This window comes from Poecilia reticulata, linkage group LG20, assembly GCF_000633615.1.
Source record: "Poecilia reticulata strain Guanapo linkage group LG20, Guppy_female_1.0+MT, whole genome shotgun sequence".
Lineage (NCBI taxonomy): Eukaryota > Metazoa > Chordata > Actinopteri > Cyprinodontiformes > Poeciliidae > Poecilia > Poecilia reticulata.
Genome location: NC_024350.1, coordinates 10,741,339 through 10,766,364, shown reverse-complemented (window position 1 = coordinate 10,766,364; position 25,026 = coordinate 10,741,339). Strand labels below are relative to the sequence as shown.

The 25,026-nt window shown below is 38.7% G+C and overlaps 3 protein-coding genes across 4 annotated transcripts in view; 1 reads left to right on the top strand and 2 right to left on the bottom strand.

Annotated features, from left to right (window-relative positions):
* LOC103482418 (contactin associated protein 2) overlaps positions 1–14,188 on the top strand; it is a 167,494-nt gene extending 153,306 nt beyond the window's left edge. The window contains exons 21-23 of the mRNA XM_008438563.2: positions 9,236–9,499; positions 10,326–10,397; positions 11,259–14,188. Of these exons, the coding sequence (XP_008436785.1) occupies positions 9,236–9,499; positions 10,326–10,397; positions 11,259–11,458 (536 nt within the window). The 3' untranslated portion in view covers positions 11,459–14,188. The remainder of the gene's footprint in view (positions 1–9,235; positions 9,500–10,325; positions 10,398–11,258) is intronic.
* A 5,158-nt stretch (positions 14,189–19,346) lies between these two features.
* Positions 19,347–20,894, bottom strand: ptgdsb.1 (prostaglandin D2 synthase b, tandem duplicate 1). The gene is made up of 6 exons (XM_008438564.2): positions 20,730–20,894; positions 20,389–20,528; positions 20,228–20,307; positions 20,037–20,150; positions 19,845–19,946; positions 19,347–19,733 (listed from the first exon to the last, which is right to left on the bottom strand). The coding sequence occupies exons 1-6, from the start codon at positions 20,823–20,825 to the stop codon at positions 19,693–19,695; spliced, it is 573 nt and encodes a 190-aa protein (XP_008436786.1). The 5' UTR covers positions 20,826–20,894; the 3' UTR covers positions 19,347–19,692.
* A 994-nt stretch (positions 20,895–21,888) lies between these two features.
* The window catches only part of c8g (complement component 8, gamma polypeptide), a 3,848-nt gene continuing 710 nt past the window's right edge, over positions 21,889–25,026 (bottom strand). Inside the window, exons 2-7 of one of the 2 annotated variants that reach the window (XM_008438567.2) lie at positions 24,024–24,163; positions 23,593–23,663; positions 23,411–23,518; positions 23,220–23,324; positions 23,013–23,048; positions 21,889–22,014 (exon numbers count right to left, since the gene is read on the bottom strand). In XM_008438567.2, coding sequence (XP_008436789.1) covers positions 21,995–22,014; positions 23,013–23,048; positions 23,220–23,324; positions 23,411–23,518; positions 23,593–23,663; positions 24,024–24,163 — 480 coding nt within the window. In that variant the 3' untranslated portion in view covers positions 21,889–21,994. The other variant, XM_008438565.2, reaches the window with a different exon arrangement.

The following is a 25,026-nucleotide window of genomic DNA, read 5'->3' as shown; positions in this document are numbered from 1 at the left end:
TTTACAATGTTCTTTGAGGGCCAAGAAACCTCCTTTCTCTGTTCACAAGAAACACCTTCCTTCGTGCCACAAGCAATGAAATAGTTAAAAGTAAAAAGGTATCATAAATTAATGGATAATTCAAACCTCTCTGCTGTTAATGTTATTGTATATGTTTGTGTATGTATATTGCTGTCTTTCCATGTTAATTCATCCTGACAATGCAGCAAATCACTTTCCCTACAGGGATGAGTAGAGCTAGCTCGCTAGCTAGCTATTTAGCGAGGTATCTCCCATAATTCCTCCATCATAACTCCCATTACCCCCTATCAACACAACATCTGTGCTATGAGGGAAAACAAAACCAAGGTCACCCTTCATCACAAAGCAGCATGAAGATATTTGTCTACTTTGTAAAATATAACTCTAAATATTAATATAGTCCACATACTGAAAAGTAACCCTAAACATAAAAAGAAAACCAGAAGGATAATATTAAGGATAAGACAGGGGGGAAAATGAAATGTTGTCATGAGAAAGACAGAAGAGGAGAGCCGCAAGGACAAAAGCTTGTATTTCTGCATCTCATCGGATCTGTTCCATTTCTGTGTCTGAACCACAAAGACAAGAGAGGCTGTCAGACAGTTCAGCTATCAGGTTCTCTCTTTCAGAGCGAGAGAGAGACCCCGTGCTTGGTACGCTGCACACACACTTTGATCACTGTGACATCTCCGCCTTCCCTTTTTTGCAGTCTGATTGCAGGATGGGATAAGCTGGCTTCACTAACAATGGAGCATTTCACATAAGATGACTGAGAGGCAGAGGTGTGTGCACCAATACCCAGAGCGTTCATTATCATTAACGAACAATAAACCGTTCTCAGGTCATCAACTGTTCTGCAAAGCGATTTTCTGTCCAATAGTAATTATCCATAAACCCCTCCTGAACACCTGTGAATTATAGCTTTGTGGGTTGTAATATGAAAAAAAAAGCCCTATGATTAAGAACTGCTTATTTATTCATTGTTAAACTGGTGTAATAAGAGCATTGCTAACATTCCTGTTGATTAAGTGTTGGATTTTCCTTCTTTCAAGGCGCATTTATTCTCTTCTGAGTCATTTTTGGATGTGATCAACTGAAAGCTCACATAATGATGTATAAGACTTTTAGCACAATTTACATCAATCCTTTTCCCCTTTGTAAACCTAAAATGTAAAAAGATTTATGGCTTTCATTCTACTACCTGTTCATAAGTATCACCTTTGATTGCAGATTTCTATTCATAATCTCTTTACTATGTGTGTGCTTCTGTAACTGTTCCACTTCAGCATTCTACACACAAACACTTTAATGTATTCACAGTTGTTTTTTTTCTTCTTTTTTTTCTTCCTTACCGTGTCCTTTTCAGTTGTGTTTGAGCCCTTAACTGAAGAGTTGTATCTGTTTCCATGTCTGAGGTCAAGAAATGTGCTAAAGAAACTGAAAAGAAAAAAACAAGCAAGAAGCAGCTGAAAAATTGCAGAAAAGTGATTTTATGTTTACAGCATCAAACCCAGGCAAAGTTCAATAGTCACACAAGAGATGTGCTTGTTCTCAGAGTGAATTGAACTACTTTTGAAATTTTACGCTGGACTAGAATAGAATAGAATAGAATGTATTGATCCCCAAGGGGAAATTGCTAATCTAATTTTAGGTCAAACAGAGGAACCATTTTTGGATAAAGAGAAATACTTATTTTACCCCTTTACTTTCAGAAATCATGCCCACTTTTGCAGAAGACCTTTGGGGAAAGTAAGAGTAAGAATCGGAGAATTGTTTTCTAATGATAATTTGCCAAAGTTGTGGTGATCATTATTCCATGAATGGTTTGCTTTTGTAACTTTATCTTAATGAATATCCTGTAACAGTAAACTGCTAGTGTTCATGTGCACATGAGGGTAATTTCATCCTTCCTTCCCTGTTTGATGTTTAACCTTGGTGTCAGGGAGGAAGCCCATATCCCCCGTCTCTCCTCTGTCTTGGTCTGTTTTTGCACAGTTAATTCATAAATCAAGTCATTCAACTAACCTTTATGACTGGAGCCAAAGGCAAGTCCATGCAACCTGAAACATGACAGCTTTTGTTTTGAAGCCTTGCTTAAAGGGCCATGTTAGGATCAGGGTACCTGACTGGAGGTAGAGTACTGAAGGTGTATTCATCCATCTTCAGCTTTTTGTGGTATTTATTTATCATCAATTTAAAGTTGACTGAAATTTTGCCAATTGTTTTTGCAAAATTCCTTAAGCTCAAGCAGATTGGATGGAGAGCATCTGTGAACATTATTGTCATTTTTAAATCTTGCCACCGATTCCCAGTTGAATTGGTTCATTCTGCTACCTGAATTCAAACCAGGGACCGCTATCTCCAGTCTACAAACGCCAATGTCCTACATGTTGTAAATATTTTCCAAATCTAAATGACCTCTTCAACATGTCATCAACTTCTGCAGAGGATTGGTAGCAAATTATCCACTTGATTAAGATTCCTTGAACCAGGAGAACATTTAAATCTTGCAGAACAGCTGCTTTTGAGAGCTGATGTTGGGATAAATACCACAAAAAGCTGAAGATGGATGAATATATGGAAGTAAATATGTGCCATCAGAATGTGAATAAAAAATGCATCTGAAACTTGAATGTTGTACATTTGCACTTACTTTTTCAATTTCAAAATTAATTCAGAATATAATTTTGACCTAAAAAAAAATTCAGTGTCATTATTTGTATATGTTTGCAATTTTCATTTGTTAAAAAAATTCACATTCCTATTTCAAAGTGATGAAATGTTTAATTCTGGTGGCACATATTTACTTCCATAGATAGCTTTTCAGGTCTAAGCTATCCCATTTTATCGTTAGTTGTATGATTAGGATAATTCTCCTAATGGAAGATAAACCACCCAATAGAAAAGTGTTTTATGACCCAACCCAACTGTAACTTTATTCCTGCTGTGTTCCTTTGTCTGCATGATGCTCTAATACCTTCACAAAACAATTGTTTTTACACTGAAAATGACCAGGTTTTCAGATTTTATTTTATTTTTTTAAATAATTTTGACTTTCTGCTTTACAATTATTGACTGATCACTAAAATGCACTGGATATTGTGGCTGTAACGGGAAATATGTGAAAAAGCTTAAGCGGTATGAGTAATTTCGTGAGACCTATATGTGGTAGATGTCAGTCTGTGGATTGGTGTTGGTCCAACGCAGATCTCTGCACCCACCTGGAATAGATGAGGGAGATGAGTCATGCCGCAGCCGGAGCAACAGAATCACATTCCTGTCCTCTGCGCTATAAATCTGTTGGGTCTCTCTCTTTCAGTGTGTCGGATAGAAGGAATAAATTCAAAGCAGAAACGAACTGAAGGAAAAGCATCATTAGAGACGGACGACTATAGCCCTCAGGGTAAATGTCATGTACTGTACATCAGCACCACACTAAAATTTAATTTCTCTGTTTTATTTCCACATATTTTTCCCTTTCTATTGATACCGCTAAAGAAAAACGCATGCCTGTAAGCAAATCTGCTAGTTTAAGGCTGAAGTACCTCTCCCTGAGTAATGTTTAGAAGAGCTAAATGCAGCGCTTTTATTTAGGGACTGTTCAAATCTTTGATATTTATTTGATCATCGTTACTGTATTTTACTTCAGATCTATTAGGGAGTCAAGATAACTTAAGAGAAAGTGCTTTATATGGCAGTATAAACATAGCTGTTTATACTGCCATATACTGCGCAGAAATGCACTGCTCACAGTCAGAAACGACCAAATCAGAGCCACTCTCAATCAGGCTCATGCACGCGCTGCTCACCTTCCCTCTGCTCTCCGCTGTACTTCAACTCCTCCACCCACAGCGGAGCCTGCCTTGAATGCGCAGGCTAGCTAGCAACGCCGCCGATGACTGCAGATAAATATTCTAAACAAAGTCTGAGTTAAAACAGGAGACATAAAACATGAAATGTAAAATAATTATCAGAGTTTTATGTAGTGTGACATGTCTGACACTGACGGGGATCTGCTGCAGCCTCACAGTCGGTCAATAGCAGGATTTAAACGTTTTTTTGTCACAAATTGATTAAAAAAATTTTAAAAAAATAGTGTCGGAGGCTTTTAGCCAGTCGGCTAAATAATCCTCAGAAGTTTTGGTCAAGTACTTCTTGGACTGTTGAAGTGCAGGAATCAAACCTCTTATCCAGCAGCTGTTTGAAAAGTACTCAACTTCCTGAACAGCTGAAGCCTTGGCATTAACCTGTTCATAATACGCATTTATAGAAATGTTACTCTTTTCAACAGTATGGAGCAGGTCTATTATATGAATTCGTTCAGGTCGGTCCGTGTGCACACTAGAGCGGCGATTCACTCCCTCGGTGTGTAGACTCAAATCGACTGCTTCCTTTTCTTTTGAATAGCATGTCATGATTAAGTCCGATCAATTTCCTTCCTCCTGAGTAGCCTTTGACCGTCTCTGTTTTGTGTTGTGACCTTTGCATTGACAGCCACACAACATCCTGACTCCAGTCTAAGCTCTGATAAAACCCTGGTGTTAGATCAAGCTGATATCACAAATTTCCTTTCCTTTTCTGTCTCCGATTGGCAGCTTGATTACCTCTGTAACATCAGTCCGTCCTTTGTGCTCAGACGGCTGTTTGGTGTGTACGTCTCCATACGTCTCGAAAGAATGACGTCATCTCGGATCGGGGAATCCTGATCCGGGCCACATCGGATCCTGGATCCGGGTTTTCTCCAGCCAGCGTCTGGGAGTGGGGGTGGGACTGCACTGCAGAGAAAAGGGAGGGATAGAGGGAGGTAAAAAAGGGAGAAAAAAAAAGCACAGTGAGAAAAGGAGATGCTTGTCAGTGTGTTGCTGTTTCCACATGAGCCACATAACAGAGAGAGAGAGAGAGAGAGAACATCTGAAAGAAGAAGAGAATAAGGTTTGGTGCACAAACTCTTCACAGACACAAGTCTGTGTAGGTAACTGGTGAATGCATGCCTGTGTGTCCTCTGCTCGCATTGCTGCTGCGTTTGCATGTGTGTGCCAAGGTTGCGGCAGGTCACTGAGTCATCTCGGCGAAAACTGAACCTCGAATCTGCGGCTGAAGCAGAGAGTTTCATCCCATCTTCTTTTGCCGCATTTTTGTTCTCATATGTGGGAATGTTTTTCTTCCTAGATGAACAGGATTATGGGAATTTATGTGTCTGTGCGAGTGCCCTGCAGCCACTTGTGTAGGTGTGTGTGTGAGAATCTGATCTGAAAAGAGCCATCGCGGACAGTGTGACAACGTCGGCGTGTCTGTGTTGGCCTTTAATTGGCTTGGCATGTTAACAAGATTAACATCCTGGTCAAGGAGGATGCTGGAGGTGGCGCTGAAGAGCATACCTGTGTGTGTGCGTGTGTGAATGCGTGTGAGTGTGTTCTCTCTCGTTGAGTGGGGAAAGCTGCAGGTATATTTGCTGTGCTTAAAACCAATCCTCATCAATCATCACATCATGCTTTTCTAAGCAAACATTTATGTGACACCGCCTCCTGTTGTGTAGCTTTAGCTTAATTCAGACCAAAGACAGCTTTGTTGTTGTTTTTTTATGTGGCTTGACATCTAAAGCTAAAAAGTTACATTGTTGTCCTAATGCTGCAGTTAGGACAATTTCAATTTGCTGCAAAACATAAAGAACTTTCTTTCTTTATTTTTTTTTGCCAATTAATTATTTTTTTATCACTTTTAAATGTTTGAAGAAAGCAAAAGATTCTAAACTATTTACTCAATCTTGCCTCTATCCATTTTCCCATGTTTCCATCTGTTTATGTACTGCAGTAAAGATGCTTGTCTGCACCTCTCAGTGGAACATCTGCGTGTTTGTGCCTGATCCAGATTTGCCTTTCTACTGGAGGGCGTGGTGGACGGACCCACATTGATATTCTTTTCACGCACCTCTAAACGCATCACGCTTCCATTACCTCGCACCAGCAACAATGTCTTCTCTCCCTCGTCCACCCCTCAATCAGCTTCTATTTGTCGCCATGGGAACCGCTTGATTTCCCCCCTCTCTCCTCACTGTTTCTCTCCAACTCTTTTGTCCTTCACACTTTCTTGTTTTCCACCCACCTTTTCTCTTATAATGCCCGTTCCTTCTGAACCTTGGAGCCACACCCACCCTCTGAGCCAGTTCTGCCTGTCACTTCTCCTTCCCCTGTTTTATTCATCCAACTTACACACACACACACACACACACACACACACACACACACACACACACGCACTCACTCACTAACACCCCATAACTACCAATTGTGTTTCTTTCTTCACCTCCTTTTATGAATTATTCATGCAAACTGACTCACCATCTTGAGGGTGCAGTCGACTCTTTTCAACGACGCTTCTGCCGTGTATTAACTTGCGTTTGGTCGAGATGGATTAACGAAGGGTCACATATGGTCACACGCGAGCGAAGGACCTATAAATCAAACATGATGCTGCTTTTCATTCCCGGCCAAATGAAGCAGTCCATTCTGTCTTCAAATTATGACGATTGTGTGTGTGTGTGGAAGAGCTGTTTGCTTTGTGTTTTTGCCCATTAGTGTAGAAAGCTGCGTAGACCCGGCTAACACAGGCTATGACCAAGCTTTGCAGACATGAGATCAGTTTGTGGTTAGTGTTAAATCACTTGTAGGTGTTCGTAGATTAGTGTGCTGAGAGCCGGGACAAGGCAAAAGATTAATGAAAAGAGACGAGAAATCTAAGCATGTTAGATTTTTGTTTCAATTGCCTCATGTATAATGCATACTTATGGATAAATACATGCGCACCTTTCAATTTTCAACGCCTTGGATTGAGCTGTAATAATTTTTTCTTGTACTGATACTGATTACCAAAATCTATTGTTTCTGACCACGAAGCTTTTATGAAACTATTTAAGATGCTTGTGAATAAATATCCAAGAATTTCTTCAAACGTTATTGTTGTTTAAATCTGCTAATGCAAACTTTAAAGTAGTACGCTATCTCCAGTCAGGTATTATTTATTTCAAGTTTCTACAAAAAAATGAGAACAATAGGGTTTGAAAAAAATGATCTATTTTACTGAACAACTATATCTCATGAGTTAACCTCTTAATACTGAGTCATACAAGGGGATCTGGATAAATCTAGAGTCCAGATGGACAGAGAGAGACCAATGAAAGAGTCTGACTGGAATCAAAGACACTTTTATCGCCTTGTTTTTGGATTTGGTTGCATTTTTTATCATTTCATCTTTAAAGCTCTATCAGGCTTTGTTCCGTTTTCCATTGATGTGCACCTGGAGTAGAGATCCAATCTACGTAGTTTCTCTGGCAAGAATTACTTGGGTTCTGTTTGCAATTCGGTTCAGAGTTCTGGGGAGCATAACCTCCAACATGTGCCAGATGAAAACGGCAACAGCTTTCCTGGAGACACCATTTTTGTGTCCACTGAAGGAAGAAATTGTGTGACACCCAGTCTGGGTCATTGAGAGGTGACCACCGATCCCAAGGCAACTTATCATTGCATCAAAATGTGTGTGTTTTTTTTTTTTTTTATTACTAAGATATCTGGGGATTCTGTTCATCACTAGATCCTATATATTGACATTTTTCTTTTCAAAATTATGAATCTAAGAGTAAATCTATTTCTAGGATTATATAAATCTATTTTCATTGACAGATTTCAGACTGATCAGAAAGTGCTGCATTTAATTTGAGACTGAGGATGTTTCGATAAATACTATTATGTAGCTTCAATTGCTACATTTAACAGTCAGCAATTTAGGAGACTTTATCATTTTCGACTTTCTGCCAGCCAAGAAGGTTCTGAAAGGTTGTAATTTAACCCTTTTTTTCCTGTAGAAGTTTATTTGTCCTTCTCGGATTAGTGATTGTAGTTTTCTGTTGAATTCACTTTTGCCATATCTACTGTGTCTAAGCTTCTCAAACTGAGCCTCTTTGCAAGTTCAGCTCATAAAATGTCAGATTAGAGTTGATCCCCTGCTCCTCCCTTTGTAAACAATGCATTATAATATCTGCCACATCCTTTGTTTGCTTTCTGAATTGCACTTTCCGGTAGTTTCCCGTGTGTATTGAAAATGTCATTGTGTGCGAAGGAGCCCAGTTGCAATCCCAGCAGAGAAGCGTGTTAGTATTCACACACAGGGGCCCGAAGTGATCAGCACATGTTCACGCATACAGAAGAGAAGCATGTTCTGCACTTTAAAGATGGCTGGTATCAGTAAATCTGTCCGCTGTCATGCTGTTGGGTACCTGCTGCTCTCTTGTGTGTGTGTGTGTGTGCGTGTGTGTGTGTGTGTGTGTGTGTGTGTGTGTGTGTGTGTGTGTGTGTGTGTGTGTGTGTGTGTGTGTGTGNTGTGTGTGTGTGTGTGTGTGTGTGTGTGTGTGTGTGTGTGTGTGTGTGTGTGTGTGTGTGTGTGTGTGTGTGTGTGTGTGTGTGTGCGTGTATGTGTCTCTGTCCACTCCTGTTGTGCACCTCATGCAAATTCCCAAACCTGTTCAACTTTTTCCACATTTGGTCGTACTTCAACGTATTTTATTTGGGTTAAATGAGATCGAGAGCCACTGTTTGACTTGTGTCTCACCATAAAAAGGTGCATTATTCATATTAATGTGTGTGTGTGTCACATTCACAATGCATAGCCATTGTGCAGACACACAGAGAAAAGATTAAATACAGAGAAACCATGTGTGTGGAATGAAAATTAATGCATAATACACAGACAGGGTAAAGTCTGTAGATCCAGGCACAAGAGGAATAAAAAGGACTATTTCTGGTGCACACACGAGCTTGGATTAGACTCATCAAAATGAAATAGAGTTAGAATTATATTATCAACCATGTCCAGATACTCAGAATCCCATCATCCAGCATAACAGGATTCATTAACGACGAGTGTGGTTGCACAAGGAGGAGTCCTGTTAGTCATCCTGAGGTCATAGTGTTCTCTGTGATTGTCCAAACATTTCCTTCTGGGTGTGTCCGAGGTCATACAGCAGCAACAGACGAATTATTTCATTTAAAAAATTAAATCCCCCACTTAAATGTTGTGGGGGGACTGCTTTGGAATCAGCAAGTTTGAAGTTTGCTACCCGGAACTATGTGTCGGAGAATCTTATTTCTTTCGTTTCATACAGTGCTGAGTGCATTAAGACAATTTAACAAGCTCTTCTTCTCCGTCATTTATCTCTGCATAGAAACTGGACCCATAGACCCCGTCCTCATCGAGAAATACAACAGCCCGGGTTTCATCGGCTGCCTGTCCCGCGTGCAGTTCAACGGAGTCGCGCCTCTCAAGTCTGCTCTGAGAAAAGCCGCAGACGCCCAGGCCGACAGCCACCCTGCGTCTGCCTCTCCTGTGTCCTACCAGGGCAAACTCGTCCAATCTAACTGCGGGGCTTCGCCTCTCACCATCCCACCAATGTCGGCCGCACCAAATCCCTGGCCTCTGGACAACACCGGTCGGTACTTCTAGAATAAAGCGCTCTCCTGTAAACGTTCTCTTATATGAGGAGCTTTTCGTGGTCGACATTCCAACTTTTGAAGTGTGCACGAGCAATATGTCCTATAATTAGGCGAGATTAAAGCAACAAAACGTCCTTTCATGCTACAAGCCTAACATACAAGTCATTATCAAGATACATCTTGAGCTGAAATTATGTATTTAATTGTAAGAACTTTAGAAATGAACCATGATAATCGTCTTACACGACACAATTGCTTGCATTCATGAAAGGATTTGCAAAGAGGTTTATTTATACTTCTCTCTGACACCAGCAAGAATTTATTAGTTTTTTTCCGTTTTGTGTTTAGTTTTAACTCCACATTTCAATTTGTTTTACTGGGAATTTGTTATGAATCAACTCCAGTCTTGCATAAATGTGAAGAAGGAAGAAAATTTGTGATTTTGAAATGGCTTTACAGACGGATGTTTCACACGTTTGTACTCATCCCCATCTACTCTGACGCCCATAAACAAATTTCAGTGGCACTAATTTCAGTGAGAAGTTACCTAATTTATAAATGATGTCTACCTTTTTATTCTCAGCATATCAGATATTTTTAGAGAATATTAATGAATAAACTGCATCATGAAGACCAAGAAACACAGAAAATTCAGAAATAAAGCTTACAAGAATTCAAGGATTCCATTAATTAAAGAGACGGTAAAAAAAAAACAGAAATGTGTGTTTTTCCTTTGCTTTTACAAGCTTCTCTAGACTTGCTGTACCTTACACTTTCTTTTTGGTGATGCTTTTTCCTGTCCCTCTTCTCTTCGCTGTGCAGATGCAGAGACTCCTCTAAATGAAGAGCGAGTCATTCCTGATGGAGTTAACAGGGACTCGGCCATCATTGGAGGTGTGCCAACGCTACTTATGTTTAGTGTGTGAACAGTGCTAAAAAAAATATAGCCGGAGAAAAAGTTGTCATAATTCAACCTGATATAAAAAGACCTGGAAACAACGTCTCACTTGTTCTGGTCAGAAGCCTTGTTTTGGGTGTCATGTCTCATTTTGTAATAGAAAATAAAAATAGTAAATGAAAGGGATTTACACTTTGAAATGGAAGTTTTTAACTTTTTGCAAATTAATTTAGGCAGATTATGGTTAAAAATGCATATTAAGTCAGATCAATGACATGTTTTGCATAATTATTTTTAATCTCCACATGATGATTCACATGCAGTAATCATAATACCCTGCAGTAAAAATGTGTAAAAGCATAAAGTAAGTTGTCTTTTATTTTAGTAGCACGGACTAAAACGTAAACGGAGAATTCACTTCATTATCTGGTCAATGCCATTTCTAAAATAAATGTAAGAAAAACAAATGAAATCTATACCTGACTTTAATATTTTGATTAGAGATTTTGGGACCTTCTTATTCATAATCCATGACTTTCTGTTTCCCTGGGGTATAAATTTGGTGTGACACCAGTGCATATTTTGTTTTAGCCACAAGGCTAGTGCATGGTAATTAGGATAATTGGGATGGGAAAAACTTAGGTGGATCCGGCTTGCAACAAAGGATGTGGGAAGTGTGGTAAAGAGTCCATAGGAGGGGGAACCGAAGTCTGGTAAATTATTTTAAGCATTGATGCTTTCTATTTGTCAGGAAATGTGGATGGCACTGAAAACGTAGGCGGTGGACCAATGAAAACTTTGAAGTGAGGCAGCAGAAAGGACTAAAAACTCATTTGACATATGTCTTTCTTCCACAGGGATCATTGCAGTGGTGATCTTCACCATCCTGTGTACGCTGGTGTTCCTGATCCGCTACATGTTCCGTCACAAAGGCACCTACCACACCAACGAGGCCAAGGGCAGCGGGGAGTCGGCCACAGAGTCAGCTGACACGGCCATCATCGGCACCGACAACCCAGAAACTATCGACGAATCAAAGAAGGAGTGGTTCATTTAACGGGCTGACGATGGGACTCGGACAGAGCAGGCAAAATGCGAGACCGTCGTTGCTCACAGATGGAGGAAGATTAATCAAGTGACCGACCACTGGCGATAAAGAGGAGTGACTGTTCACAAGGACAACAAACTCCCTGAGAAGATGAAGGTTGTGGGGAAATTTCTGTTCCTTTTTTTTATATCCAGAGTATTAGAAAAAGAAAAGTTGGACGCTTATCCTGAGGAGTACAGCTGTAAAAGACTATACATGTATATACTAACCAGCTTATCCTTCTTTGTATCGTGCTTGGGAGTTTTCAGGAGTCCTTTGAATACTGTGTATGACAAATAATTACACTTACTGGGTGGTGTAATAGCAAAGATTTATTGCCAGTCCTTGTTTGGTTTTGATTTTATATTTAAACAGAAACCTTATATAAGAAATGGTCAAATCAACATGCCAAACATTTTTTTTTCTTTTTTCTCCGTTTTTCAAGCTGTAGTCGCACCAGTCTGTCAACACTCGCATTCGTCCAGTGGAGCACATCCTGTAACCTGGTAACATAAGAGTTTATCATGAATGCCAAAAGTCTCTTTGTAAATATATTTTGTGTCAGTTTTCCTGAAAAGATTTATTTAGAGTCCAAATGCCAATGAGAAATGTCATATCTATATTACAGTAATATATCTGTCCATTATATTATATATGTGTAAAATACAGAGTTTTATGTTTAGGTCTCTCATGACTTTCGATTGTACGGCACAGAGAGGGGTTTCTCAGAGCATGATGGCAAATCATGATTTTCCCACCGTTGGTTTAGCTCATCATCACGGCAGCTTTCTTTGAGTTTATGAGTGAAACCAAGAGCCTTTACTCATTCGGACGCGAGCGGTCAGTTTGTTTCTTTGCCAAACACTTCGGTCTTATTTTCAAAGTTTGCGGATATCATTTGGCTTTGAACGTTTTCTTTGCATTCTTTTTCATGTTAAATGGAACCATTGCTAACGTGTGCATGTACGCAGTGTGTGTAGGTCAAATGCTGAACAAAGTGCCAGAGGATGCAGCTTCACAGTTTTTCTTTATGCACTTAGCTCCGAGCGTTGAAGGAGCCTGAAGCAGCATGAATTTAAAGTAAAAACTCAGAACACCACCAGGGACGAAGTTAGGATGGTAATTGGCTTACAAATCTGCTGTGCCTTTAAGGTGTTGAGCCATATCGCCTTTTCTTCTGTTACTTAACTTAGACCCATAACAAAAACTTGACTGATGCTGCATGAAATCTATTCAGGTTTTCTTTTGCTTCCTTCGTAAGATGGTGCTCTTCAGTTTCGCACAAAATGCAAACTCCAGTCAGTTTTTCCCAGCCCATCAAGTATGTCAGCGACGGTAAGAAAGTTAAGCACCCAAATGGAGAGACGGAAATGAAATGAAGTAGGTTGCGAACTGATGACTGTGTAATATCAAATGGGAAAGGTGTTGGTAGTCTTATGCTGTCAGCCCGGATATAAGCAGCAGTTCAGGATGGATCAGAGTCGCATGGCTGGTGGCTATTCTTGCTTGAACGCCTCCCTGAGCAAACGTCTCTTTTTGCGCTTAGAAAAAAAATTTACATTTCTCAGTTTGTTTTAAAGAATCAATTATCAGTGTAGAATCAAGTCAGGTCAGATTTAAATCTAAATGTTTTTGTTTGGTTTGGATGCAAAATGTATCACAAAATGAATCAAGATTGCATTAACCTCTTTCCAGTTTGAACTGCTCCATATTCTAATTGGCAATTTTTAACTTGATTGGAGTGCAACCTATAATTAACTTTTTTTAAATACCTCTTCTGCCCCCCATGACACAGTGATTCCCCTGGGCAAAGAGCCATATCACCCAGATCAGAAACAGCTGCTGCATACTGCCTTTGTATTACGTCCTGTGGTAAATGAGACCAGAGTTGCAGACTTGGTATTATTTCGGCAATGGGCTGAAGAACTAACATTGTGCTGTCTGAGGAGCAGTAGTGCCATCTGGTGGCTGTTCTAAATGTGCCATAAATTTGCAAACCGAATCAAGTACATAGTCATCACCGGCATACAAATTGATCCATTCCATCTGTGTGCTTAACTTTTTTTTTTTTAATCTGCTTTAGGAAAAGCTGTGCAGAATTATATATAAGGAGCAACTGCATGGATGTGCTGCCTACAAACTCACATCTATCCTCTGAGACGCACACAATCTGCAAAACAAAGTTGTTTCTAACTTTGCTTCTTTTGTCCTGTCAGCGTTGTTTACCTGTAACATGTGTTTCAATTGAAACAAGCTGCCAACCGTGTTTTTATTTTTTATTTCAATTTGTCTTTATTGTTTTATTTTTGTTTTTCGTATGTCAGTTTGGTTGAAGAGCTCCCACTCACGTGAATGATTTTATACCGGCCCATCGCCATCGCCTCAGGGTTGTACGCAGATCACTTCATCGGAGACGTGTTGGCAGCTGAGGAGCTCGGCTCGCCTTCGTCTGAGGCCTCAAAGCAAACTTTTCAACATCACATCCTTCTCACGTATCGTCTCTGTCTCAGTTTTCCTTTTTCTAATTATATTACTCAGAGTCCAAATAAACATGCACGCACACCCTCTTCTTGTGGTTTAACCACAACGTCGATGATTATCAGTGCTGACAGACTAAACCATAATGCATTTGTTCAGCTTTCAGTTCTGTTGAGTACAATAAAGAGTGTTTGATCAATAAAACCTTTTTTTTCCAACGCATCACTGTCTACTTAAAGCTTTGATCTCAAGCTGTCCACCCCTGGATGATGTGTTGCGCGTGTTTGAGAGTAGAGTATGATGCTGTGTTTTTTTTTAAAGAATTTAAGATTAAATTCAGAAATAGTCTCTTTCAGAGAGAAGTCTCTTTAAGAGTTTACTTGGTTGTGTGTTTAACCCAGGTGAAAAAAAAGTATACTTTAGTATACTAAAATTTTTGCATACTTTTATCGATGTACTTAAACTACTATTTTGGAACAACTAATTTTGTGCTTAGTATACTTTAGTAGTATTTATATAGTATTAAATTACAACTAATAGTATACTATACATACTTTTTTGGAACTTTAAGTGTACTTAAAGTATACTTTTTAAATATATTTCAGAGCTTTATTATATTTTGATATTATTACATTTTGAGTGTAATAATTCTGTCTCAGAATTATATTAATTCATATATTTTAAATATACTATTAATATATTAGTAATGAATTTAAATTACACTTAATTTTTATTTTTGATTTCCTGCTATTGATAATAAACTACAGTTTTAATTACTCGTGAAAGTCTTTATTCCTATGTACCTATTTTGTACATGCCATGCATAACTACACTACAGTACTTACATTGTTTTAGGCTAAAATTACATGGGAAGATTAATTACACAAGATGTTCAAGGTAATTCAAATATTGTTTTATTACAGACATTTTAAAACTAATTTTAATCAAAATATTATAAACTAAACACAAATTATAAGTGTTCAGGTCAAAAGTGAACACATGAACATGAAAATTTAAGTGTGACAATAAAACATGAAAGTGAGAATCAATGACAGAACATTCCCGTTCACTGCACCTTACAGGAACCTACAAAAAAAGAATAGAGTAATTAAACATAGAAAGTATTTGTATTTAAAGAGAACAGAAAAATGGCAAATAAAAAAATACTTACAATTTTAAGACGTTGTGGACTCGCCATGTATGTGACATCATAAGAACTGATGATTKGGACCGGATGCCTGGGGTGGAAAAACATTTCTGGGTGTCTTCTTTGCCTGTTTATGTTAGAAGTAGAAAAAAAATAGTCAGCAATGTCATAGAGACGGTTGATGTTGGTATTAACTATGAAGCTGTTTCAAGTGTGGACTTAAGGAGACAAACTTCCTTAAAATCTTTCCTTCCATGATCTGAACACACTGATCCTTGCAGGGTGGTGAGGGGGCTGGTGGTGCCCATCTCCAGCAGCCATCAGATGAGAGGCAGGGTTCACCCTGGTCAGGTCACCAGTCCATCACAAGGCCCTGAAAGTCAACAACAAATAATTAACGAGAAGAGAAAAGTTCTTTCCAGTTACCTTTAAATCAAATCATGTTTATTAAGCACTTGGTGTTGGTAACACACCAGTTTTTGTTGTTGAAAATGTAACTAGCTCCTCATTAAAAAAACAAAAATAAACTTACATCATGAAGACAATGTGGAGGTTCATCCTCAGAGCTGGTTGGTGATCTGGTGGAGCAATGGACCTTACCTAGCTCCGCCCAGAAACGCCCCTCGACAGTCCCACGTGACTGCATTGCTCACAAACAAAGCCTCGCGGGACTTAGTTTCTATGTCTAAACATGGCATATTTCGTTTCAACTGACTCTCTACGGAGTATTTCTGAATCGATTAGTGTTGGATTTCTGCCGGATTTTCAAAAAATATCAGCCATGACAATGGACAGAGAAACCAACAATTCATATCATCTTTTTTGGACGACATCAAGGTGTTTGAGCCACGGGATGCCTCCAACATTGTGCGAGTCACAGCTAAATGCTACCGATCGATGAGGAAAACAGCAGATCCTCACACCCTCAGCATAAATATGGCTGTGGACAAGATCACTGATGCCTACTGTTCTTGTAAGGTAAGTCGGGCATTCATGGTTTAGAGAGGGTTACTTTTGAAATTACTGATTTCTGTTGTTTGCAAATGTTTCAGTGTGCCTAGGCCTGATACTCGGTACTAGCGTGGCTAACACGATTACAGTTTAGTAAAAAGCCTTTTCAGGTAAAATAAAATCTTTAATGTATGTCAGATATGGTACACATTGCATATTGATCTGTTCAGCTAACGTAAGGCAACGTAACAGACAGGCTTCAAGGTGTAGAAGTTGTATCGGTACTGCCATTATKCTGTACTTGGCTAAAAGGTTTTCATAATGGATGTGTTTATTATTGACTTTATTTTTTGTCATTCACTAAACACAAAGAAAGCAAAGCAATAATATTTACGACAGCAGACAATCCCTTGTAATTATTGACCCTACGACAGTTGAGCTGCAGCTGAGCTGCAAATGCGGTCATGCACAAGCTTTAATCCAAGCAAGGCTTTCCGTTTCAGATTTTGGAAATGTGAATTTTAGTTCCATAAACACCATCAGGATACCTGACATCGCCTGTACAGATACCCCACTGACTGAGAACCATTTTTTTTCTAGTCTTGACGCAAAAACTTTGTCGGTCTGGTAGTCCACAATGTACATTAGCATGAGTTTGTGAGACGGTAAGGCACGTGATAGCTGCGCAGTGACGTCAAATGGGCATTAGCCACTTAAATGCAGACCCTGTGGTAAGGTCCATAGCTTCTGAGACAGGAAAGTCTTTAGGTTTTCTAACATCCAATTTCTCTGGCTTCCTCTTTAATCTTCATTTGCTTAGTTAGACTGCAAACATATGTTGAAGATAAAAACATTGATGAACGAGTTAGAACAACAACCTCACAATATCAAAGTCCCTCTGTCTTATGGAGCTTTATTAAAACCAGGTTAGTTTATGAATTAAAGTATAAGTCACAACAAACAGCCTCCATGCAGTTATAACATGAAGCTGAATGATTCCTATTGTAATAATCATAAAGTCACAATAAAATTGATAAAATAATTATTTATGAAACCAACGTAAGTTATATATMTTAACTGCACTGTTTATAATTAAATGAAGATAATTAATAAGCAAACTTACCACCAGCTAGCAACACTTAGCAGCCTTCGTCCCCCGGGGCTCCTTTTGGGAGAAACATTTCATTTCCATCGGTTGTTGTCTCGTTGTGTTGTCGTCTAACTCGAACTCGGACGTCACCAGCTTGAATTTACCAAAATTAGTAACTATTGTCAAGGCCTTCTCTACTTTTAAGACAATATTATGCGAGTAAAAATGGATGGCGAATTTGAACAGCGTCTGTTATCTTCCGTGCGTTCAAGTTTTTTCTTCTCTTTGTGGCGTTTTTTAAATAAATGAAAATGTGCAATACCGCCACCATCTGGTCTGGAGTATGAACTGGAGCTAATGCCGTTGATTATAAGGTTTTACATCACACATCTGAAAATTGATTGGATACTTTCTTAAACATTACATCATGATTATCCTTTTTTATTGTATGCAATTTTGATAAATAGTAAAAGATTATTACGGCACTTAAAAATTAATACATATTCATTCATATTTTCTTCACTTAAGGTATACTTTTATTTAATATATTAAAAGTGTATTTTGGTATAATTTTGTTTGTGTGTTTAAAGTACTAATTTCGAAGTTGGTACAAGTGTATTTTTAGTATACTTCAGATATACTTATAGGTAGTACACTTAATAATTAGTATACTTAAAGTGTACTTTTACAAATTTAAGTATGTTTGAAGTATACTAAAGTATACTGTTTTTCACCTGGGAATACTATCGTCTTGCCCTGAAATCAACATGACATCTTCAAATTTTCATTAAATATGACTTCAAATATTTTTACAGAAATGTGTGGGTGGTAGCTTTAAAATCAGAGGATGTACAGATATAAAAATATGGAGATTGAGGAAACGGCTGTCAGTCAGCAAGATCTCTGTACAGCTACACAGAATCTCATCTCAACAGTTCTTAGCTACATTTCCAAATACAATAAATGTAAACCACTGCTCAGATTACTGCATTATTGAACACTAATTGGTTTCCTCTCTAGAGTATGCATGAGCCTTTGTTTTCTTTTGTTTTCAGATGGGAAGTAATGCGGTGAGTGGGTATTTTTCTGAAAAGTTCTTGGCTGCCACCTTGTGGGCACGTTTTGTAGCTGCAGTCATATAGTGCCGTGTAAAAAGCAGTAAATCCATTAAATTTGGGGGGGATTAATGGAACGGTTGCAAATGTGTATTTTTTAGGAAAGTTTATATAAATAAAGGCCACACAATAAGGCATGTTTTTTCATAAAAAGAAGTGACGGTCTGCATACCAAAATATTATATATTATTTATGTGTAATTTTTTTACAAGGCAACGGAAGACCAAAAATGTATGAAACGATTGAAGTAGCGGGGTTCGGTCACTGTTTCAGTAGATCTGGCTTAAAGTATAAACAAACTTTGCAATTGCTTGGTGTCAAGTTTCAGTTGCAGAGAAGCCAAATATATAGAGAGGCTGTGGACAAAATAAATACTTTAATAAAATAATGTTATTTTCTTACTATTAGTATATTCACTATTTTTCAGTAGTGTTCAGGGACAATAAACAGAGATTCTTCTTGAAGCATTGCCATAATAGATTTTCTAGATTTCTAAACCGTACACTTGGTCATGTAAATAAATTACCTTTGTCTTCAGAAGAACAAGGAAACCAACAGTAGATTATGTTAGTGTTTGGTTTTTTGCTGCTCTCCTATCTATTTAAAAGATACAACAACCACATTTAAAATGTATATTTATTTTCCTTGAACATTTTTTAATTATGATCCCGATGCCACCAACAAGTCTGGTAAATAAGGAATCCTGTGTTTTGTGTGACTTGAACCAGTTTGCTATAACTCCTCTTTTTGCTGTTTGTTTGAATAACAGGACATAGCTGACTGATTACTGTCAGTTTGAGCTGTATATATATATATATATATACAGCTATATATATATATATATATATGTGTGTGTGTGTGTGTGTGTGTGTGTGTGTGTGTGTGTGTGTGTGTGTGTGTGTGTGTGTGTTGTATTAGCATTTTAGCAACTTTAATTACTTCTACACAGTGATGTTTGCAAATTACATGTATTTTTAAATCAGACAGAAAAGAACAGCGTGAAACAATACGAGGGTGAATTTGTTTTCAGATTTTAATGTGTATTTAGACAAAAAATAATACTCTAAATTCTGAAAAAGTTGTTTAAATGATTTTATTGGCTTTAAACTACTTTTTTTATGAAAGAAAAATACAAAACAATCCTTTCATTGGTCTAGATTCTGACATGTGTTAGCCACTGTGAATACTTTATTGTTCCACTCTGATGTTGCTGTTAATGCACAATAGAAAAAAAACAAAAAGAAAACAACTGAGCTAGGATCAGCTCCTCTTTGGCATGCAGCGAGAAACAGAATTAAAAGCTCTACATTCATAGTCTGAGGTGCAGCTCTGTGACGCAGCAGGTGACACAGTTGGGGAAGGAGAAGATGCCTTTGAGATGGAAACCCTGGACTTCAGAGACGAGGAGATGAAGATCGACGTTTTACTGTGGCACGGGGGCTACTGTGGCTTCAGGGCACTCGCCTGTAATAACACATATGAACACATATATGAACAAGCGCAAACACACTCACTGAATCAGTTTTAGTGTACATTTGCTGATGGATGATGATGAGTTTTGGGGTGACAACGTACTGTTCTGCGGGAAAATAACAATGTTTTCAGCAAGGATGCCAGTGTCCAGTGAGAACTGAGTGAACTTCTGCTGCAGGTCAGCGCTGATCTCAGAACTGCGGCCTACAAGCACAACAGTTTTATTTCATCTCAACATAATCCGTATTTAAAACCTTTCAGCAGGCCTGGTCCTTGTTGGTGATAAAAACCTACTGTAGAGCTTGTTGAGGACCTCTGAAACTCCCTCTTTTGTCTTGATGGTGTGGACCACAGCGTAGTCGTCGTACACGACGTCAACAAAGCGCATGTCATTGTCGTTGTTCCAGACTGGGAAGAGCAGGAAAGACGGGAGCGTTAGATTGCCGTGAAGACGCCCTTCGCTTGTCTGTGTGGTCGCCACTCACCCTGGCTGTGGAAGGTGAAGCGTCCGGGAGTGTCTGTTTTCTTCGCCATGTGAGTCATCCTCCAGCAGCTCCCATCAGCACTACGCAGAGACCCACAAGGTTATCTTCCAGAACAAACAGGATTCTGTCATTCTGTCTAAAACGATGCATTATCCACTTACTTCAGTGTGGCATAAGAGAGATCCAGGTCTCCAATATCAGTGGGCACCATCATGGCAGTACCCATCTTCATTGTAGCTTTACGATTCACAAACCACTGAGCATTGGTTGCAAAGCCAGCCATGTACCACTTTCCTGCAACCTAAAAAAAGCGCAGAAAGAGGTGATATTTTTATTTTTTTTCTAGCCAGCCTACACTGTTTTCAAATTTGCATACATGGCATCATTTTTATATTTGTGCCTGAGAAGAAACTTTTTTTAAAAAAAATCTCTCAATGCACAGTTGTAACATTTACACATTTCATTTTTTTTTTATTAGGTCATAACTCTTTTTTTTCCTCACCTTCTCCAGGCTGAAGTCTGGTACAGGCGTGATGTCGGCGCATGCAGCCAGCACGCAGGTGAGGGCGATCAGCATTCTCAGCACTGTGGTCGTCATGGTTCCTCCAGCTCAGAGCGACTCTCGCAGGCAAGGGGTCAGGAGCGTTGGGGATAATGAAAGGGAGCCTTGTGAGTCTTCTTATAGCCTACTGCAGCATCCTACCTCCCCTCATGACTCCGCCCCTCAGCTCTCTCCCCTCTGCCCCCTGGCTTGAGCATTGAAAAAAAAAAAACTATCTGGATCTCTCCCAAAGTATGCAAATTATAGCTGTTACACAACTGGCACGTGGATGGAGGAATTGGGGGGAGTCAAGGAGTGCTTTTTCTTTTTTTTTTTTTTTTTTTTTTTTTAGAGATACTGAAGGATGACTGACCTATCGTGACTTCTGTTTGGTAAGAGCACAAAAGCCAAGAAAACAACAGATCAGAGCTGCAAATGTTCTGCTTTGAGGTCAGCTCTGGGAGCCAATTATTGGGATCAAACTGAACAAAGCGAAGCAGTACCCAGCAGGTTCCACAATGGAAGAGTCATTGTTTTTGCTTCAATGTTGTTGTTTTTTTCTTATAAAAAAAAAGAACTTTTAAAGCATTGCATAAAGTGGTTAGACATATTTGCAATCATGAATCTCACTTCAAGAGCTACTTTTTCAACTTTCACTCCATGTCAATATTCTGAATGGAATGAATTATGTTCATTTAAAGACAAAAACAGCTAAAACGACAACCGCTCTTTATTTTCCTGCGGTTATCCATTAAATGCAGACTAGCTGTGAGGGCTTCAATTGCTGAAATTTGCTGAATCAGACCCCTCTTTTGTAAGGAGGCAACAACTCACAATCAGCCTGTTATGTAACCCTGCGTGACACACACGCAAACACACAGGGTGGAGGGAGGAGAACGGGTAAGAAAGTTTTGGACCACAAATTGAAACCAAACCCTCTGATCCCCTGAGGGGATTCCAACCTGGGCCTTATTATCCCTGGTTTCTCATTGGCACGCCAAGAAGTAGCTTGCGTAAAGTCACAGACCTTTGAAGGTTGATGAAACCACGGCTAAAACAAATGATGTGCAAAACTACAAAAAGAGTGAGATGTGGGTTTGACAAAACTGAAAACAGTCGGTTGACTTCATCTCGTTTCGCTTTTAATTAGGAGCAAATTATTACACGTAAAGGGAATTCATAAGTTCAGTTCCATCGACTTTCTTGGATGTCGGAGCTCCGCCTCTTCAGCATGTTGGGACGCAGTCTGGAAAACAAGAAGTGGCACATGAAATTACATTGGATGTACACGGATGCCCTTTTGACAGGAAATGGATGTTGGGTAACTTGTTCTTCTCAACGTTTCATAAGTTTTGCAGAGCATGTGCACAGCCTGCAGGAGCAACCCGACTGACCTTAAGGTTTTAGTCAAATTTCTGTCTCTGTGTCCAGGTGATAAGTAGAAACAGAGATTAAATGGTCTCAGGAAATTAGCTTAATAAGATCTTTAAATTGAGCAAGTTTAAATAAGAGCTTTACATAACAGAAAATGCTGAAAGTTTTGCAAAACTTTGTAAATTCAATTAACCATTGAATGATTTTTATCTTTGGGGCAGAAGAGCGACATGTTTCTCAACAGTAAGAAGCACGCAGAGTTTCTATGAAGTCTAAAATTATGAATAGTTGATATTGATTAAGCAGTAAAGGAAGTTACAAAACAGTCATTCCTTCAGTCGCTCATGCAGTGACTTGAAGTCTTACAGTTATGTAAAAGTAGACAACAGGAAAAGACGACGTCAAGTCAAGGCCTGTAAGACTCTGAAAGGTTTTGTTTTTAAGATTTTCACAAAGGTAAAGGAGCTGACTTCAAACCATGTTTAATATATTTCCTGCAGAGCTATATTATTTTATTATTAGTGGAATCATTAAAAACATTAGAAAACATGTCCACGCTTCACTAACATGACATTGCTGATTAACTGAACTGGTTATGATGGAAAACGGGAGCTGGAGCTCAAATGTTGTGCTTTGGATTAGCTTATCACAATGACTAACATTTTTTCATCTAATATTAGGAAGATATGTAATTTCAATTGTGGTGATGATATTATTGTGGTGATGTCAATCTCCTCACTACGTTTTTCACCATTGTGTTGTCTCCAGCACTCAACCTTAATGACTGCACAAAAAATCTGATGTTTTAATAAATATTGCTAGTTCTTCTTATCCGATGAGCAACTTGTACCCAACCGTGAGAGATCTTACTTATTTTGTGGTCCTGGTCCACTTCACCACAGTGACCTTAAAAATAAGAAAAGTTTTTGTCATTCATAAGACATATAAAATATTGTGCACATAAACTTTTTGTCCCAATTTGCGTAATTAAATGCTGCTCTAACGTGCATACAGCGCATTAGTTTTACATTAAAACATGCTGTGTTTTTTTTTTTGTCACCATGGAGATGTACTTACTGTAGGTGGGGAAGGGGAAGAGGTAGGCAAGACCCATGCCATGTTTTTCAGCAAGCTGTTCAAACTTAGTCAATATTGGCTCGGACAGGTCATCCACAGACCTACCTGTGAGACATCAACAAGCACTTACAAGCACATGTTTCCTGCGTTACCGTAAATCAGTCAGAAATACACATAGATGCTGAACCTACTATAGAGCTTTGCTGTGACCTTCCCGAGTTTCTGATAGTACAAAACTGCATAGTTGGTGTAGTCTGTGTCTCCAATCACAATGTCGGTGTTGAGTTCAGGGCGAGTTCCTGGTGAGAATAACAATAATCAGAGCGGGAAAAGCTGCTGCATGTTACGGGAAACCTGGAAGAGAAGAACTGACCTTTAAGTGTCAGCTTCCCCGGGGTTGAAGTTAGATGGTATTCCTGCAATATCTCCCAACATTGATGATTACTGAGAAGGGAAAAGGGGAAAAAATGAGAGAGAGAGGGAGAGAGGAGTTTGTGTGACTAATTTTCATTATTCCGTTATGTGACAGATATTACATAAAACTCCATTCTTCTGCTTGGAAGAGAAGCGATTTACTGCCTTGATATCAAAACAAAAGTATTTCACGCAAACACATTTTTTTCAGTTTATTGCTGACTCAGTTTCATCAAAAGCTTTAAAAATGCTGAAGGAAAGCTCATGGATTTTATTGTCCCTCATCTCCCTGTTTTGCTTTTGTGGGCACACAGACCAGTTCCATTGTCAGGAATGTCCTTGCTCAGGCAAATTCTGAGAATATATGTGAGTAATTACATGCATACTTACTGTCTTGTTTTAGTGCTTACTGACAGAGTTTGGTTGGATGAACCTGTAAGGGTCATGACCGTCGGCTCCACCTTGGTTCCATGTTTTATCAGGTAAGAACACTTGGAGGCCGTATTTAGGAGATACCATTTCCCTGTCATCTGTAACACAAATGTTACGTTACACAGAGAACGAAAACATAAAAAAACACTTTAGGAGGAACATTTATTTTGTAATATTTGACCAGCTTGATCTTTGTAGTAGCTGCTGGGTAGAAGACAAGTGGGCCGACAGCACATATTTGAGGAACACCATGCATCCATACATACTGCTGTAAAACACCATTACAGTGACTGAAACTATAAAGACCAATGTTATGTCATTTTTTGTGACTAAAAGTATAGTTTCTTTTGTTTTGTTTTTGTAATCGAGCAGCCCAATTTAATTTTCCTCTTTCTCAACACATTCAAAAATTGAAGGTCTGCAACCACCAGAAAGTGTCCCAATACAAACAAAAGCACACATCTGTTTCAAATGTGTGCTTTTGTTTGAATACTTTGTGTTCCGCCTTCTTTGGCCATACTCAGCCTCTATTTACCTAAAAAATCCCTCTGTTGCATCAACAGTACTGATAAGAGTTTCACAACCATGCCCCAAGAGACATAATCTTTAGAAAAGCTAAAGCAAAACATATCAGAAATTACTTCTTTGGAGAAGATGTATTTAAAAAGTACTGCACTTTCCCTAATTCGTTTTACCATTTTTAACAAAACTCCACAGAACATCTTACAAACAAAATGTTTTATAATGGTCTGTTTGAGGAAACAAAAACCACTGATTTCTGATCTTCACCTATCTTATCTTATCTTATTTGTGGCGTTATTTTGCAAAAGAACTGAAAAAAAGGACTGAATTAGAATCACTGTCAGTGTGCAAAGATCAAAGCCTGAAAAGTTATTTGTCAATGGTTGTGATCTAATTTGAATGAAATAATTATCCAAATAAAATAAAAAAAAATTAGAAA

Excerpts from the sequence above, each read along its gene's own strand:
- ptgdsb.1 (XM_008438564.2), bottom strand. The coding sequence starts at position 20,825 with ATGACGACCACAGTGCTGAGAATGCTGATCGCCCTCACCTGCGTGCTG. Across the intron at positions 20,308-20,388 it reads CTCTCTTATGCCACACTGAA|TGCTGATGGGAGCTGCTGGA; the intron begins GTAAGTGGATAA and ends GTCTCTGCGTAG. Across the intron at positions 20,151-20,227 it reads CTTCACCTTCCACAGCCAGG|TCTGGAACAACGACAATGAC; the intron begins GTGAGTGGCGAC and ends TGCTCTTCCCAG.